Raw genomic sequence first — 17,055 nt, 5'->3', positions numbered from 1 at the left:
CATGGGACCACCACCAAAGTCACCTGACTCAGCACCAGCTCAGCCCAAGCCAGCAGCTAGAACTCCTCCACAACCTCAGATCAAAAATGACAATATATCACCAAAAGTACCAACATCTGGCTGTGAGGCTAACAGAAATAAAACTGAGGACTCAACGTTACTCGATAATGACAAAGTCAAATCTATCAGCCAAGCACCTACTTCTGACAAATCATCTGAAGAAGTTGGTCCAAAAGCATCGGTTGACACAATTGGGCCTATTAATACCACAGAGGACCTCACCCATCAGGTAGAGAACACTGACAAAGAAAAGCCAACTGCTGATGGAATAATATATGAGGCCCCTATGGTTATTAAAGAAGACCCTGAGAGGGAAGAAAATAAATCAGGTCAACCAGCTAATACAGCTTCTCCTGCCAGTCAGTTGCCCAACAGTGCTGATCCACCACAAGCTACTTCTTTGTTTGGATTCATATCAGCCCAGACTGATGCAGGGAAATCTATTGGATCGTTGTTTACACCAACAACATCAGCTGCATCTGCATCACCTCAAACTGAAGGAAGTGGTGGCCTGTTTTCAGGATTAAAAACCCTTTCTGGAGGCCTGTTTCAAGATGAAAATGCAGTTGCTGGAAAACAGGAGTCACCTGCTGCTTCAATATTTGGAGCAAAAATCAGTTTTCCATGGCAGACAGAACCACCAAAACCACAAGCTGCCCCAGTCATTACATCTCAGCCCCAAAGTAACAAGACAACAAGTGGTCAAACACAAACAGAACAAAAGGTTGCAACATCTGACGCTCAAAAAACTGAACCGGTAGGTTCCACAGACAATATAGCAACCCCCCAGATTTGCATCTCCACTCCTGAAATAGATCCTTCAGCATCCTTGATCCCAGAGAAGAAGGAAAGCCTTGTAGAAACAGACCCTCCTGCAGGTCCTACCACTGGATTGCAGCTGGACAACCAGTCCGAGAAGGATCTATTGAATGCAAAAAGGCTAGTAAAAGCATTATAAATGGCACCCACCCACCATTTATGATGAAACCACCATTTGGAATAATCATGTATTTCCTGTCCAGCTCAACAGTCCATTCTTAATAGCTTAGTTTATGTAGTGTATTGTTTGTCCTGTGTTATGTCGTTTGTGGTATCCCTGCTGCAATTTCCGGTGTCATATCAAAACAGAATTCCAACACAAAATTTAAATGTTTATTCATTGCCACTGTACATAAAAGTATATGAAAAGATCAGTTTACTGTCACTTCTGTGATATTTCAAAACATTCTCTCGGTTGAACTTAAACTTTTCTCAAATGTTTTGTCTGATTTTTGCTTAGTACAGTGGCTTTATCAAGTTAGTTTTCTGTTTATCTGATAATGATTTCTTGGTGATTTTTTTTTCTTTAGCCTATGTGCACATATGTTTGCACAAGATTGGACACTGTTATGTACAAAAAATAGATTTTTATTAACGCATGGAGTTCTGATTTGATTTGTACAATATTTTGTACAGTGAATACACCTGAATTTAATGAATTCTTGATCATGAACCTTGAAGTATCCATTCAAGTTGTCTAAGTGGCAGTGTTCTGCCATTGAAAATGAAATTAATTTTGAAATGCCAATTGTCATATTTCACATACAGAGGAGTTCTGCATATTTTATTGTTCCCATCTAGTTGTATGTCATCTTTTTTTATCCCCACGTTGTGTATGTGTGCTCTACAGTCTTAGTCTGTCATATAAAATGTAGACTACTGTCAATAAAATATGCAGATGTAATTGTGTGTAGAAATATGCCTATTTTGATATGTTTGTAGGAACTGTTTTGCTTCACACCACAAAGAATATCATGAACCTGTGTGCTAAATTCTGTTCTAAACTCTATGAAATGCCGAAGGTGTGCAATGCATGCATGTTAAAAAAGATTTTGGATTTGTATTACTTCCATTTTCCTTCATCCTACCTCCAAGGCTGTACATGATGTCATTGTGGTGTGTTCACACTATAACTAGGAATCTGCTTTATGAAGATTTGACTTGTTTGCTTCAAAATTTTGTGCAAAGAATTGTTTGTCAGTGAGTGGGGATTGTTGCAATCCAAAAGATCAATCATCAGCTGTTTCAGAGGATCAATGAAAAGCTATAGAAGTACATTTTAATTAAAGAAAAATATGTTGTAACTGTTTTCTGTAACTTTCCCCATGCATCTGGCATTGTGGAACATGCACCGAAAATATAATCCTCCATTTCTGACTTTGAATATTTTCACTCCTTTCACATTGTAGTCCAGTGGAAAGTAGTCGCTTTGGCTCATCAGGAAACCTGAGCCAGATCAGCTCCCAGCTTAGTGAGACTGGCCAGAGCACCGGAGGCTCCGAACTGGAGGAGTCCTTCCACTCCTACCACAGTACCGGCTTTCACCCCTCCACAAATGGGCTGCCGCGTACAAATGGACATCCTTCCACCAACGGGCACTCAACGGTCAGCGAGCAGGAGATTCGTCGGATGTCCCCTGAAGTTGGCAGAACCTTGAAAATTGACCCTCCAGCAGAGAAAGGATCTTCTAAACACCAAAGGTATATTTTTTTATTTGTTTTTTTGTAGGAATTGGACCTTTGCATATTGTTCTCATGAAGACACGTTGGAACTTGGCTCTTTTTAATCCTGTGCTCTTGAATCAATCCAAATAGATTCCATGATGATGGCCCGCCGCTACCCTTTACCCCTTCGAGACTTCGCTGGTTGAAAGCCATTAATAAAGTCAGGCTTCAGCTGCGTGAGGTAGGCGCTTTGCTTTTTCTCACCCATTTCATTTTTCTTATCCTTCCACATATAGACAAAGATAACAGACATACATAGACAACACTTGCAGTTGTTTCACAGTGGTTGAGTTTAACCTCTCTGGATGTGCACCATCCCCGTACAGGAATAGGACGTGAGATTGTATCATCTTTTTTTTTTTTTTTTTTTTTTTTAGTTGGCAGTGCCAGTTCCTTTATAAACTTCATCTCTGTCCTTTCCCTCCCTGTCTGCCTCAATCTGCAGTGGTTAATTTTATCCCTGCACAAGACACTAATTGTGAGGCTAAAGTATACTGTCACTGTCCCCCTATTGACTTAGGCCTATCACTTTACTCCAAGACCCATAATTTACATTAATGGATGGTTCATCCGTGGCAGTCTCTTCCATGTTCTTATGAGGTCTGTGGTGTGTGAATAGTTCTCAGTTTATGGAGTGATAAGCATTTACAATCTCATAGGTAACAAAGCTAGTCATATGTTGTCTTTATGTCCAGTTACAAATATTTCAAGAGTACCAGTACAGAGATCCCTCCACCCTGACTGGGACTCATAATATTATGATGTTAATGGTGTAGCCACAAGACTCGGTTATTAAACACTTGGCGTGAAACATGAGTGTGTGTGTGGAGGTTTTCAATAGTGCCATTTATTATTGATCCTGGGGAAACACCTTTGACTCAAGGCTGAATGCTGAAAAGAGAAATCAATTGCAACTGTTGATGGGAGTGTTTTACACAATGTTGTAAAATATATTAAAGCCCAATGAATGTTCACTTAAATGAAATGGAGATGTGAGCTGTGAAGTGATTAGAATGAATACGCATAAACCAGATAGGAAACATCGTTCTTTACAGAAATTGTAAGTTGTGCATTTAAAATCAAAGAGTGAATGAAACTGAAAACTGGCAATTTTCCAGCTTCAGATTAGCTTTGTGCTGGAATACATTGCCAGGGGGGTGAGAGAGACAGAGAGAGAGAGAGAAGCGTGGATTGAGCGGATGGGAGGGGGAGGAGAGATCGCTACTTATCTGAGGTTGTGGTGTGGTCGTTGCTCACTCCTTCTTCCAGTTGCAGAAATGAGGAATTCAACACTTTTGCACTCCAGTCAAGTAAAGAAGGATTTGTTAGTTTCTCACAGATCATAACAATGATCACCAGAAGATGCCCTTTGATAAAAGTCAGGAAAAATGCCTTTACTGAGTTACTGAAATCTCTTCCATGTGGATTTGATCAATTGTGCAAGATGAAAGCTACAGGTTGGGTGCTTTTTCCTATAAGGTAAGAAAGACTTTTTTTTTATTAATATCTAGTGTATTTGTTCAGACTTTTAATTAAAAATGCACAATAAGGTACGTCATGATTGATGAAAATTAAAGTATATGTTATTCTTTTTTGTAGACTCAACAAAATGCTGAGATGGAGGTGATATACGTATCTTTATAAATTATGGAGTTTCTCTCGTTTTCAATCTTCATCTGATCTAAATTTTAAGAGAAACAAAGCATATTTTTGAAAGAAAGCAAAAGAAAGTCTCCTTTTGTCCAGGCCATGGTCATTACATGGCAATTTAAAAATAAAGGTTTCCAATTTGACCCATCTAGGACATTTGTTGAACTCTGTCAACCCTGCATTTATTTGTTTTAGTTTTTCTTGCAGAGTTAACTAATAAATCACTTAGGATTGATAAATAAGTGGTGAGTAATTTCTCCAGAAATATGGCGTTATTGAGTAGAAGGACCTTGATATGCTGAAAGTGTTTTTTCTTGAGACTTTGGCTAAGTTTAGCGTTGCAGAGATAAAGCCACCGTCAAAATGAAACGTTTGAATATGTGCACTTCGCTATTTTAAGTAGTGGTAATATTAAAAAAATGTGAAACATCTGCACATTTTCCAGTTCTAAAAACCTGGGTGATAAACAATCTGCACTGCAATGTCTTTTCTTCAATCTGCACATTCAGAATTTTCTAATTTCTGATCATTGTACTTTTAATTTTGAATTATCCATTATTGTAATAGTGGAGCTCAATGTAGCTAAAGGGATCTTCCACAGACTGAAAAACATTTCCAGTAACTTAGTCGAGGGAAGATAAATACATGTTATTACCAGATTAAATGTACATTTTTTAAAATATTCAGTTATCGCTATAGTGTGTCTAATATAGGTGATGGGTCAGGGCGGTGGAGCAATGCAGCTGGTATGGGAGTGAAGGAATGACATGGCCTCAGAGGAGAGAATTGACCTGTCATGTAATTACTGTGCTGTCTTTCCAAAGCCTCCTAATTACAGAGATCTGAGCAGCTGCAGTGTTCTTTCTGCAAGTTGCCACTCTGATAGAGAGGAGGTCAGTTACTGTGTCTGTCCTACTTCCGTACTGTATATGGGAGTGTAACCTTTCACCGTGTACAGTACAGTTTCATGTGAACCAAATTCTGTCAAAGCAACTGTGTAATATACCAGTGAAGCAGCATTCAGACACGTGATTACATATTCTTTGCAGCCACTTATCCAGGAAGCAGAGTTTCCTTAAAAAAAATAAAATAAACAAACCAATTCAAGAAGTACAACAACCAAAACTGGAGAGTGTTCTGTTCTCAATTACAAGTTAAGGTAATGTTGTTGCAACAAAAATATGCAAGTTAAAAGTATTCCTCTCTAAATTGCCTTAATGCTTTGGTTACTTTAAAAAAATCAAAAGCAGATATTCACCTCAGTTAACCTATATGTAAGATTTATGTTAAAACCACATTTATGAATGAGGTTCAAAAAATTAGAATATTAACTCAAATTGTGTGCTTACTCACTCGCAACTTTTAAAAGTTGTTACATGGTGTACATTATACTTGAATATAAGTCATTTTCCACAGTTAACATACCCAGAAAAGAAATTTTTAACTGGAATAACATATGTATTTTTGATATGTCCACCCTAGGTTTATACATATTTATTCCACTTCCAAAAGAAATAAGCTGACTCATTTCAAACTGATAAGTGAATGAACTGTTTTCTCTTCTTGTAATGTGAAAAGGAAAATTCAATTTACATTCCCATTATTAGTTTTCACTGTGCCTGAGGTAATTTCCAGAAGATTAAGATGTCACCTCCATAGTTATTGGTTGTTTGATGATTACATTGTGCTGAGACGTTTAAAAAAAAAAAAAAAAACTAATCAAAACAAATACATTTTCTTGGCTTCTTCCAACTAAATTAACTTTAATGTAGTTTTCTCCTTTCAGCTGTGGTGCAAATCCTTGCTCATATCCAGTTTGAGAAGCTGGATTGCAGTTGATTCTTCTCAAAGAGGAGGCATCGAGGTCGTGGTTCATCCATGTGTGGGAACAGCTGACTAGAAGTCCCGCTCTTCAGGAATGTTCTCCAGAGGACACCAAGGTGGACAGGATGAACCCGACAATTCAGAGCTACCTTCATTGTCTCCCAAGATGCAAGACCTGCAGAAGAAGAAACCACAGGGCCCCATTGTGGGGCAAGGCCTCCTCAGAAAGCTACAGATGGCTGAGGAGGGCCCGTCAGTTGTTTCAGCAGCTCTTTCTGCAGAAAACAGAGGCTTAGATTACCAGGACAGCAATGCAGTGGTCCAGGATGCATTGCCCAGACTGCTTGAAAGAATCCGAAATGAAGAAAAAGAAAAGATAAATGATGAAGAAGCAGAGCAAAGCTCCAGTTACATTGTGGAGCATATCCTAAAAGAATTGAAAGGCATTAACAAGATCCAGGAAGAAATTTCCGACTTGAGGGAATATCTATCGTCTGTTCGAGGCTCGGTAGACGAGGTGTCTTGTTGTGTTGATGCAGTGCTCAGTGAAATCGGTGAGTTGTACTCCGGAGCAACAGCCACGCCTCACCCGAGCCCTGTTCCACAAGCGCAACACAGACGAGGAAGCCTTGAACGACAGAATGCCATCACATCTCTACGTGGGGGAGACCCTGGCTCGTTGTTGAACCACAAAGACACCAGAAAGGATTCTGTACATCTGTCATCTCACAGATCGCCCAAACAATGGAAAGGTGATCATGCTTCATTCAGATCTGTCCATCATGGACACCAAACAACCTCTGGGCAAAGATCCAGTATGTCTGTACTTGGTCATACGCAACCAGATATGTGCTACCTGGAACTTCATTGTAGCCACAACCACCAAAGCATCAGTCATGTTCCGGACTGTCACAGCGCTGACCTTCCAGACGCAAGGATTGTTTCTAGTGAAACAAACTATGACAGCTGGCTTGCATCTGTTGGCATGCAGCACAGTGTGAGCGGAGAAGGAGGTTCGAGTGAGGAGGACATCTCATCTTGTGCTAACAGTGGAGAAGAGTTGGACAGCTGTCCAGGTGTTTGGAATAGATGTGCCACTGAGGAGACACAAAGCAGCACCACAGGACATTCATCACACACCAGTTCTGAGCACCTCTCATTATTGTTCGGACAACAGTACAATTTCCCATCAAGTTCTTCTAGTACGTTGGACTGGAGACCTCTCAAACATCAAGCTGGGGAAGGAAACCAAGAGTGTGACTGTGCTACAAACTTCCCATTTTCACGTAGCTCTGGCTACCACACTGTAGACCCTGGAGTAAATGAACTTGACAGCGGGCCCTCTAGAAGCCTGAGTTGCTCCACTGTGCTTCTGACAGACTGTGAGGATGGTGGACTGGAGCCACATTTAGCTTACGATGACTGTCCGTCCTCTGGTGACACTCTGGATATGGGTTCTGCCGAGAGTTTGGACCGTGAATGGACAGATAACAGCATTTCCCGGGAGGATGTAAGGGACTCTTTATCACAGAAGTCCTCTGAGATAGATTCCGAGGAGGCACTCATACCCCCCCAAACCAATGTAGGTTTTCATGTAACAACCATTAGCAAGGCAGTACTGACATTCAGATCGGCTTTGAAAGGGGCTTTGAAAAAGTTAGAGACATCCAATCCTGAAGGTGCAACAGAGACTAGTGAGACTGAGGCGTTTCCATCTCATGTTCAACAAATCAGTGATCCAAATGAGGAACTTAGCAGTGTAGAGTATACAGGATGTGAAGCAAGTCTGACAGAAAATGGCACCCACTTTGCCACTCCAAAGGAGGACAGCGAGACCTCAGTCTATGTGGATTGTAGTGGGACAAATGAGAACCTGTCCAGTTCCCTTCAGGGATCTTCGCAGGAAACTAGCTGCTCCCATTGTACTTCAACTGAGTATCACTCTGCCGAGAATTCACAAGGAAAAGCAGAATCTGCAACACATGTCCAATTGTCCAAACCTGATGCAGCACCTAACCTCTGTGAAACAAAGCCAGGCGAGGATCCACCTGGTCCAGTTCTCAGTTCAGAAGAGATTCGCTTGAGTCCAATCGAGGAAAACCATGTTCTCGACGATGTAAATCAAGCCAAGTCACCTGATGCCAGCCACCGAGAGCGTATTGCTAACTTCCAGCGCATTTTGAAGGAAAAGAGGCAAACCCGTCATAGACTGTCTAAATCCACTCAGGGATCCCAAGGATCCCATGGTTCTCAAGGCTCTCAAGGATCCCAATCAATAGATGAGTTTTTCCCAGGTATTTCAAGCTTTAATCACTTGCAATCACGATTATAACATCAAAAGATATTGTTGAGAAGTTTTCTGAATTCATTCTACCTAATTGAGCATTGAGATTCTGTTCTAATCTGTAGAATCTGAAGTATCTGAATCTTTAGTTCTATTGTTGGCTTTTCATTGTTCTCTGAATGCATTCAGGCGACTCTGCTCGGTTACAACTCTGATTGATAATGTGATTTTGTTTCCTTGCAGAGCTGGGGAGAGACGATAATCAGGTTACTTATATAATATCAATTCCACACTGAATTTCCAATTTCTTTTGAGTTGATTTGATTTTGACTGTTGTAGCAAAATTAACTTCATGTCCATCACATCACCTCTCATGCTTGTCTTTGGCAAGAGGAATACTTTTGTACTCTTCAATGCAAAAAAACCACTAAACTTGAGCAGAACAGCTTGTTGGGTGGTCATGTTGTTGTTTTTTTTTTTCTTTCGGTAAAATACCGTCATCCCATTACTTTAGTTATGCACTGTCTAATAAAAAAATCACTGGTTCGTTGCAACATTGTTTCCTCAGTTCTGTTTCTTGTACTGAAAGCATCTTTCTTCAGACGGCACTATCAAAACTCATACTGTGAGAATGAACCCTGGAGAGATTTAAACTCTGGATGAAAGATTTATCCTTTCTAGAAGATGTTTTAAAATAATAATTTGAATGTCTGTGGATTCTTTGGTATCCTACATTTGCCTTAATCTGCATCTTCTCGAATATGTTGTGCGCATCTTCACGATATCGTCGTTTTTATTTCTCCTCGCATGTTGTGTTTCATCAGAGAGGTTAAACTCAGCCAGATTTGTTTCCATTAGTCCAACTTTTTTATAACCTTCGCAAGACACACACTGAAATTCTCACACATGAAATCTTGCAGGTTCGCGATGAGGAGCCTGGTACGAGGCAGGCCTGGGTCAAACCAGGGTGAGTCCGTTTTTGAGAATCATCTGGATAAACAGCAACAGCTTTTTGTGATATTATTCTGGCCATATTATAAACACTGTAAATTCCCACATGTGCAGTTTTATTAATGTATTTTAACACTTCATTTGTTTTGCTTTTGCACAGTGGTGGGTCTGGTCTGTATGGAATTGACAGCATGCCGGACCTGCGGAAAAAGAAGCCCATCCCTTTGGTCAGCGATGTGGTCAGTATTACTATTATTTTTTTTTTTTTACTGTACTGTCTACTATGTATGTCATACTTTGTCGTGTTCTTTGTTTGTGAGTACAGTACATGTCTTTCTATCACCAAAGAGGTCACAGTTTTGTTTTTTTTCTTTTATCTTAATAAACCTGGATTTTGGGATGAGACTGTTATCAACAAATGGAGATAAATATGAAATCAGACTGCTAATTTCTCTCTCCCTCTCTTAAACCCGAAACTATTTCCCACAACTCTCTTGAATGCACTCACTCTCCTTGGTCAGGCTATGGTAAGTTCTAGAACCCAGCTGCCACTCCCCTTCCTCCTTCAGCATAAAATATCAAGTAGGACAAACAAGAATAGTTGCCTTGAACATGTCTGCCTATAGCATGACGGAGTCCTTAATTGTGCTCTTTTATTTGGTACAATTGAAACATTTGCATGATTCCTCTTTGGTTATGGGTAACTTTTCTTCCTACTTGATATTGTTTATAAAATATGTAATCCCTGAGTTATTCCTCCACTTTTTGGTTATCATTTGTCCTGGTTTGCTCAACCTTCATGGAAAAATAAGTACAAACACAGAATTTACTACTAACAAAAGGGTTAATAAGGTGTTTACACTGCACTAACATTGACTTTTGGCAGCCTGCTTTTCACTAGTTGCTCAGAACTAATAATACTCACATGTTTCTGTGTCCATTGGGTGTTTATCACGAGAGAACAGTCTTTAGTAACCACATTGAGCACCCCGTATAACCCAACCCCTCCAGTATGTGACCCACAATGGCCTTCAGTTGTTATAAAAACCTGGTGGTGTTTTTGGTTGTGGGTTATATAGTGTAGGTTTTTACTCAATATAAACCTAACTTGAGTTTCATTTGCTGTGTGTTCAGTCTCTGGTTCAAGCCAGGAAGGCTGGAATCGCCTCTGCGATGGCTGCGCGATCCTCAATCAAGGATGAGGAGCTGGTGAGTACAACGCCTGTAACTTTCTTTCAAAGAACAAGTTCCCAAAATAACCTAGTATTATCTCACTTTTCTTCAAATGTCAGCGCAGCACGCTTGTCCTCAATGTACCTGTAACTGATACAGGAATCTCATGCACTAATATATGGACTGAATCTCTCCCTTGTAGAAAAACCATGTCTATAAGAAGACCCTCCAGGCTCTGATTTACCCCATCTCCTGCACCACGCCGCACAACTTCGAGGTGTGGACAGCCACGACGCCCACGTACTGCTACGAGTGTGAGGGGCTGCTGTGGGGAATCGCCCGCCAGGGCATGCGCTGCTCTGAGTGTGGGGTCAAGTGCCATGAAAAGTGCCAAGAGCTGCTGAATGCTGACTGTCTCCAGCGTGAGTATTGTAATCATCTTTAAAGGAGTTGGTCGCTGGTGATCTCATTATTTCTCTTTTTTTTTTTTAATGATAAGGCGCTGCGGAGAAAAGCTCAAAGCACGGAGCTGAAGACCGGACGCAAAATATCATCATGGCCATGAAGGACAGGATGAAGATCAGGGAAAGAAACAAGCCAGAAATCTTTGAGCTGATTAGAGAAGTGTTTATCATTAGTAAAGCCATCCATGCACAGCAGATGAAGACCATCAAGCAGAGTGTGCTGGATGGCACTTCAAAGTGGTCGGCCAAGATCACCATCACAGGTATTCCACTGCTCTGCACAGAAATCTGACAAGTCCTGCTGGAACTTATTTCTGTTTTGTTGTTATTGCTCGTTCCTGACGGCCCTGTTTTCTGTGGCTGTTTCAGTTGTGTGTGCCCAAGGACTTCAAGCAAAAGACAAAACAGGATCAAGTGATCCGTACGTCACTGTTCAGGTGGGCAAGACCAAGAAACGGACCAAGACTATCTACGGCAACCTTAATCCAGTCTGGGAGGAGAAGTTCCACTTGTGAGTATTTTCGATATTTATATCTGTCTAATCTTCTGTTTATATGAACACAGATAAATATAGATGTGTGCACGTGTTGACTCACATGTTCAAAACAGTCAACCATCTTAGAAAAGACAGTACAATTTTTATCAATTTTTTTGGGGGGAAACTCTTGTCATCAAGATCATACCACCGTGTACATACCAAATGAAGAAACATTTACCTCTTCTGAAATTAAAGCTACAAGTCTAACAAAAAGCAGGTATCCGAGTAAAAAAGCATTCAACTATTTTGATAATGCGAACAATCAACATAAAATCTGTTCCTTGATTTTTCAGCAATGCAGTGTTTGTTTTGTTTTTTAACCAGTGAGTGCCACAATTCTTCTGACCGGATCAAAGTGCGTGTGTGGGATGAAGACGATGATATCAAATCCCGAGTGAAGCAGCGTCTAAAGAGGGAGTCTGATGATTTCCTGGGACAGAGTATCATAGAAGTGCGAACGCTGAGCGGAGAAATGGACGTCTGGTACAACCTCGGTCAGTATCTTTCACGACTTTTCATAGGATTTGTGAAAAAGAAGAATGATGTGTTTCACATCGAAATTTGAACTCAACAGAAAGAGGCTACTTTTTTTTTTTCTTTTCAGATCTGCATGTTATGTTTTGTTTTTACTAAGGCCAGTCATTTTTTGGTTTGAAACTTTGGTTTGGTTTGAAATTAGTCACATCTCATATGCCTGAAGCATTTTTTTCTTTTCTTTTTTTTTTTAACCTCAGAGGAATGGATCATCAGTCTGTAGCAGTTCATGCTTTCCCTGAAAATTCTATGAAATTTTAAGTGTTTCTCACTAATACCTTCCTTCACTGAATACAAAAAATTCCACAGGAGTTGATCTGACGATCTCTTTTTCTAGTCTGCAAGCACAGTGGTTATACAGCATGATAAAATGTAGTTGGAGGAACAATTTGGTTTCAGATTTGATCTCACAGCGAGGTGTTTACTTCTTGAGGAGATCTGTTGTTTTTGGTTTGAATGAAGTGATTAAATGAATCTTTGAATGTGAGCATGTCATTCAATGATAACACCACCACAAACCGGTTATTGTTTCTTTTAAACGGCGGATTAAAAAACACTTGATCCAGTGGTCGTTGCATATCAGCATTCAGAGAAATCCTTCAATAAGAGCTATTACAGGATCAGTCGTGTGATTTGCCCCGTTCGTTTCGAACAGTTTCTCCTCTCTATCTCTGTCTTTTTCTCTGGAGGGTCCCTCCCTTCCTCTTTCTCCTCCTGATATGTGATTATCAAGTAGCAGAACTCCAGTCGGAAATCGACCTCTCCGCAAACATGTACAAATTACCCCTAATGATGCTCCTGTCAGGGCAAATAGCAGGGGTGAAGCCGCCAGGCACTCCACCTCCGAAGAAGCTCCGGCTCCGATGTCTGCAGTAATTGGGGCGCAGGTCCACACAGCCCACTGCCATTGTCTCACTCACAATCAGCTGGAGGACTTCTATTAGCAATGCTGGCTGCACTCTGCCATCCCACCCAAGGAAAGAGAGCCCCCCTACAATCAAGCTGCCATGCTGATAGTCTGCAATTAGCGTTGCGTGAACAGACCTGGTTGAATGTGTTTCTATGTCAGTGATTTGGATTCCGAGTTATGAATCGGAGAGGCGCAGATGAAAGCGTGTTGCCGTCTTTCAGCGTAACTGAATTTGCTTTCTGACAACAGAGAAGAGGACGGACAAGTCAGCCGTGTCGGGTGCCATTCGTCTCCAGATCAACGTGGAAATCAAGGGAGAGGAGAAAGTGGCTGCTTATCACGTGCAGTACACCTGCTTGCATGAGGTAAATTATCCTCCGGCCCTTTAAGGGGAACTTTCTTCACTTTCTGTGTCACCTCTGCTGGATTTGAATGATATAACAAGTCCTCTCTGTGCTTCACAGAATCTGTTCCACCATTCCACTGATATGCTCGGTCAAGGAGTGGTGAAAATCCCAGAGGCTCGAGGAGACGAGTCTTGGAAAGTCTACTTCGACGACGTCGCTCAGGAAATAGTGGACGAGTTCGCCATGCGCTACGGGATCGAGTCAATCTACCAGGCGATGACGTGAGTCCCACACGTCATTTGCCGTCTTCCCAGAGTGCCTCTCAGTGGCGTTGTCGCTCTCCTCCGGCCTTCGAGTGAAGGCAGATCAATTAGGACTGGGCCGAGGATGAAATTGTCTCAATGAGATGCCATGATCCATACATATGTCTGTTAGAGGGTCCCATCTGTCACATAAAGCACTCTGAAGGGCCATCCTTCAGCGTAAACGTGCCAGGTAGCTGATAGGCAGGTGGAATGACTAATAGGGGTCATTAGATGAAGACATGTCCTTGGGAGGACAAAAAAAAAAAAAAAAAAGCTTTCTCTACTTTTGGTTATGTGAACAGGTCAGAAGTGAGAAGTCAGCCTAAGGTCAGAACCAACCAGCTCATACTTCTTTTCCTTTTCAGGCACTTTGCCTGCCTGTCATCTAAATACATGTGTCCTGGAGTTCCTGCGGTCATGAGCACCCTGCTGGCCAACATCAACGCCTTCTACGCCCACACAACCGCCTCCACCAACGTGTCCGCCTCAGACCGCTTCGCCGCGTCCAATTTTGGGGTTGGTGCTGCTGTCTGACACAATCAGTGAAAACTTAGTTTCCATGTCTTCACTGCTGCACTTTCATACACATTGAGGCTTTTTTTTTTTTTTTTTTTTTTTTGCATATTGATGTCAATCCTTTCCTGTTCATTACAGACATTTGATGTGACTTTGTTTTTTTCTATGCTGTACAGAAAGAGCGCTTTGTCAAGCTCCTAGACCAGCTCCACAACTCTTTGCGCATTGACCTTTCCACTTATCGGGTAAGATTCCTATAAATGTCACCTTTCTGTGAGAAAACATATCAACTGCATTAGAGATCCTATCGACTTCATAAAGCTTACAATCTCCCTCTTATGCTGACTTCTACATATTTTACAAGCTCAATATTGATTAGTTTGCTTGTAAAGGAATCTTTTTCTCCTCTGTAGAATCACTTTCCTGCCAGTAACAAAGATCGCCTGCAAGATTTGAAATCCACAGTAGATCTCCTCACAAGCATCACCTTCTTCAGGATGAAGGTAACCGGTTACCTCTTCATTTTACACAACTGCATTTAGTTCATTTGTTTGAGGTTTTAACACGTTATCAGCAGGTTAGTACTGTCCAGCCATGGTTTCACTGTCATTGAGTTGTTGGTTACTGACTCTCAGTTTTACCACTTCCTGTTGGTGCTCAGGTCCAGGAGTTGCAGTCTCCGCCCCGGGCCAGCCAGGTTGTGAGAGATTGCGTGAAAGCCTGTCTGAACTCCACGTATGACTACATCTTCAACAACTGCCATGAGCTGTACAGCAGACAGTACCAACCTGCAGACACAGTGAGTCTCACACTCTGCAGATAATCCAGACATCAAAAATGTAGCATTACATTTTTCCTTTGATTTACTCAGTTTACGAGTTGGAATTCAGCTTTTGATGAGTAAATATGTCTTGAACCAGAACAAGGAGGAGCTGCCTTTGGAGGAGCAGGGTCCGAGCATCAAGAATTTGGACTTCTGGCCCAAACTCATCATGCTGATTGTCTCCATCATTGAAGAGGACAGGAATTCATACACACCTGTGCTCAACCAGTGAGTGAATAATGTTAACTACTCCAATAAATCTCAAAATGTTTGCTTTAAAAAAGCTTCTGCCACAGTGAAAGTGGGAAAACGTTTATTCAGCTCTTTTCTGAGCTGATGTGACTCAGAGGGTGTCATTATTTTCTCTTTCTCAGGTTTCCTCAGGAGCTGAATGTCGGGAAGGTGTCAGCGGAGGTCATGTGGACGTTGTTTTCCCAAGACATGCTGTACGCTATGGAAGGTAGGCCTGCCGTCCGATGGGCAAAATATATCCATTTAATATGAACAGGTGTGTGTTTTCCGCTTGAAATGGAAAGAAAAAGCAATGAATGAAAGCGAAGCTCTGGTGAAACTAGAAATGACCAGAGGAGAAGAGGATTCTGGGGCAGCAATAACACAATAGAAGCAAAGAAATCAGAGAGGGACACAATAACTGTGCAGGGTTTGAAAGCTGCTTATGCCTCCCAGGAGGCTCCCTGCACTCTTTCCTCTGCAGCACCGTCCCGTACAGCTGCACGGCTCCCCAGAGGCGGACCGCTGCTCTTCCAGCTCCCGTCCTCAAGAGAAATCCTCTACAGAGATGCTGCAGCATGCACAATAACACAGAAGACGCATCCGCATTTATTCCAAACTGTGTTCTATTAGGTATCAAATAGAGAGTTTTTAGTAGGTCAGTGTAAAGTTTGAAGCGTGCGTCTGTTCTTGAGCTCATTATTATTTCAGATGTGAAAATGTTCCCACTTATTTTGATATGAAAGCTCAAATGAGTGGAGCTGCAGTCGCGCTTAGTCATATCTATCATTGCTGATGTGTACTTCTCATCGCCAAAACTCCTAAGCTTTTTATATCTATAAAAATCAAAGAAAGCAGAGAAATAGAGCAACACATTTGCTTCTTGTTTTACATTCTGTGTCTCCTATTATTTCTGAAGCAAAAATGACATGCCATTGTTTTTCAGTCTGTCAGTTTGAAGTCAGGCTACAACTTTGAAGAGTTTCACTTTTTTTTTTATTTACCCACAGAGCATGAAAAGCACCGACTGTGCAAGAGCACAGACTACATGAACTTGCACTTCAAGGTCAAGTGGCTCTACAACGAGTACGTCAAGGAGCTGCCGGCTTTTAAAGACGTCGTTCCTGATTACCCATCGTGAGTACACGGAATGTTTTCACTGAAGGGCGTCTGAAGGGTGACATGAGGGAGATCATATGAGAGGGAGGGCCGTTATACTGAATATTAGCGTGAATGGTCTGGAATCCAATGCTACTGATACAAAGAAATGAACGATTTCTTGTTTGTTTGCTTCAATCTTCAATTGATGGGGTTTTTTTCCCATTTGTAGGTGGTTTGTACAGTTTGTGCTGCAGTGGCTGGATGAAAATGAGGACGTATCGATGGAGTTCATGCATGGAGCCTTGGAGAGAGACAAAAAAGATGGAGTAAGATAATCAGAATGACCTCTTCATACGGTCGATACATACAGAGAAATTCACTTTGAGTCCCAGCGTTGTGGGAAAAGAATGCCATCTTATTATATCAGCTTGCGCTTATTCTTTACTACATGTTGAAGTTTTCCAACCTGTAATCTACAGTGAGTTTTGATCAAGACTGCCTGTTTTTGTGCCTCCTATCTCAGTTCCAGCAGACGTCTGAGCACGCTCTGTTCTCCTGCTCGGTGGTCGACATCTTCACCCAGCTCAACCAGAGCTTCGAAATCATCAAGAAGCTGGAATGTCCCGACCCGAACGTCATGGCTCAGTACAGCCGCCGCTTCTCCAAGGTACCCCCACACACTCTGAATGCAGACTATTTTGTACTGTTTTTGTCTTAAACAACACTCACACACACTTCATGAAGGAAATTTGAGCCTGTCATTAAACGGAATTGCTAAACTGATCATATTTCCGTCCTGGG

At 41.5% G+C, this 17,055-nt stretch overlaps 1 protein-coding gene across 4 annotated transcripts in view; it reads left to right on the top strand.

Moving 5' to 3' along the window:
* unc13bb (unc-13 homolog Bb (C. elegans)) overlaps nucleotides 1-17,055 on the top strand; it is a 59,021-nt gene that overhangs the window by 33,648 nt on the left and 8,318 nt on the right. For 2 of the 4 annotated variants that reach the window (XM_030084615.1, XM_030084616.1), the window contains 21 exons: nucleotides 2,289-2,579; nucleotides 2,694-2,784; nucleotides 9,282-9,328; nucleotides 9,473-9,551; nucleotides 9,834-9,839; nucleotides 10,447-10,521; nucleotides 10,688-10,907; nucleotides 10,985-11,212; nucleotides 11,319-11,460; nucleotides 11,812-11,981; nucleotides 13,181-13,296; nucleotides 13,396-13,559; nucleotides 13,949-14,099; nucleotides 14,276-14,344; nucleotides 14,513-14,602; nucleotides 14,761-14,898; nucleotides 15,020-15,150; nucleotides 15,297-15,382; nucleotides 16,164-16,290; nucleotides 16,484-16,580; nucleotides 16,778-16,921. In XM_030084615.1, coding sequence (XP_029940475.1) covers nucleotides 2,289-2,579; nucleotides 2,694-2,784; nucleotides 9,282-9,328; nucleotides 9,473-9,551; nucleotides 9,834-9,839; nucleotides 10,447-10,521; nucleotides 10,688-10,907; nucleotides 10,985-11,212; nucleotides 11,319-11,460; nucleotides 11,812-11,981; nucleotides 13,181-13,296; nucleotides 13,396-13,559; nucleotides 13,949-14,099; nucleotides 14,276-14,344; nucleotides 14,513-14,602; nucleotides 14,761-14,898; nucleotides 15,020-15,150; nucleotides 15,297-15,382; nucleotides 16,164-16,290; nucleotides 16,484-16,580; nucleotides 16,778-16,921 — 2,662 coding nt within the window. Of the gene's footprint in view, nucleotides 1-415; nucleotides 1,000-2,288; nucleotides 2,580-2,693; nucleotides 2,785-9,281; nucleotides 9,329-9,472; nucleotides 9,552-9,833; nucleotides 9,840-10,446; nucleotides 10,522-10,687; nucleotides 10,908-10,984; nucleotides 11,213-11,318; nucleotides 11,461-11,811; nucleotides 11,982-13,180; nucleotides 13,297-13,395; nucleotides 13,560-13,948; nucleotides 14,100-14,275; nucleotides 14,345-14,512; nucleotides 14,603-14,760; nucleotides 14,899-15,019; nucleotides 15,151-15,296; nucleotides 15,383-16,163; nucleotides 16,291-16,483; nucleotides 16,581-16,777; nucleotides 16,922-17,055 lie in introns of those variants that run through there. The other 2 variants (XM_030084617.1, XM_030084618.1) reach the window with 2 other exon arrangements.

This window comes from Salarias fasciatus (assembly GCF_902148845.1).
Source record: "Salarias fasciatus chromosome 7 unlocalized genomic scaffold, fSalaFa1.1 super_scaffold_4, whole genome shotgun sequence".
NCBI classification, from domain to species: domain Eukaryota; kingdom Metazoa; phylum Chordata; class Actinopteri; order Blenniiformes; family Blenniidae; genus Salarias; species Salarias fasciatus.
The sequence above is the reverse complement of the archived record's forward strand: the minus strand, read 5'-3'. Positions and strand labels throughout refer to the sequence as shown.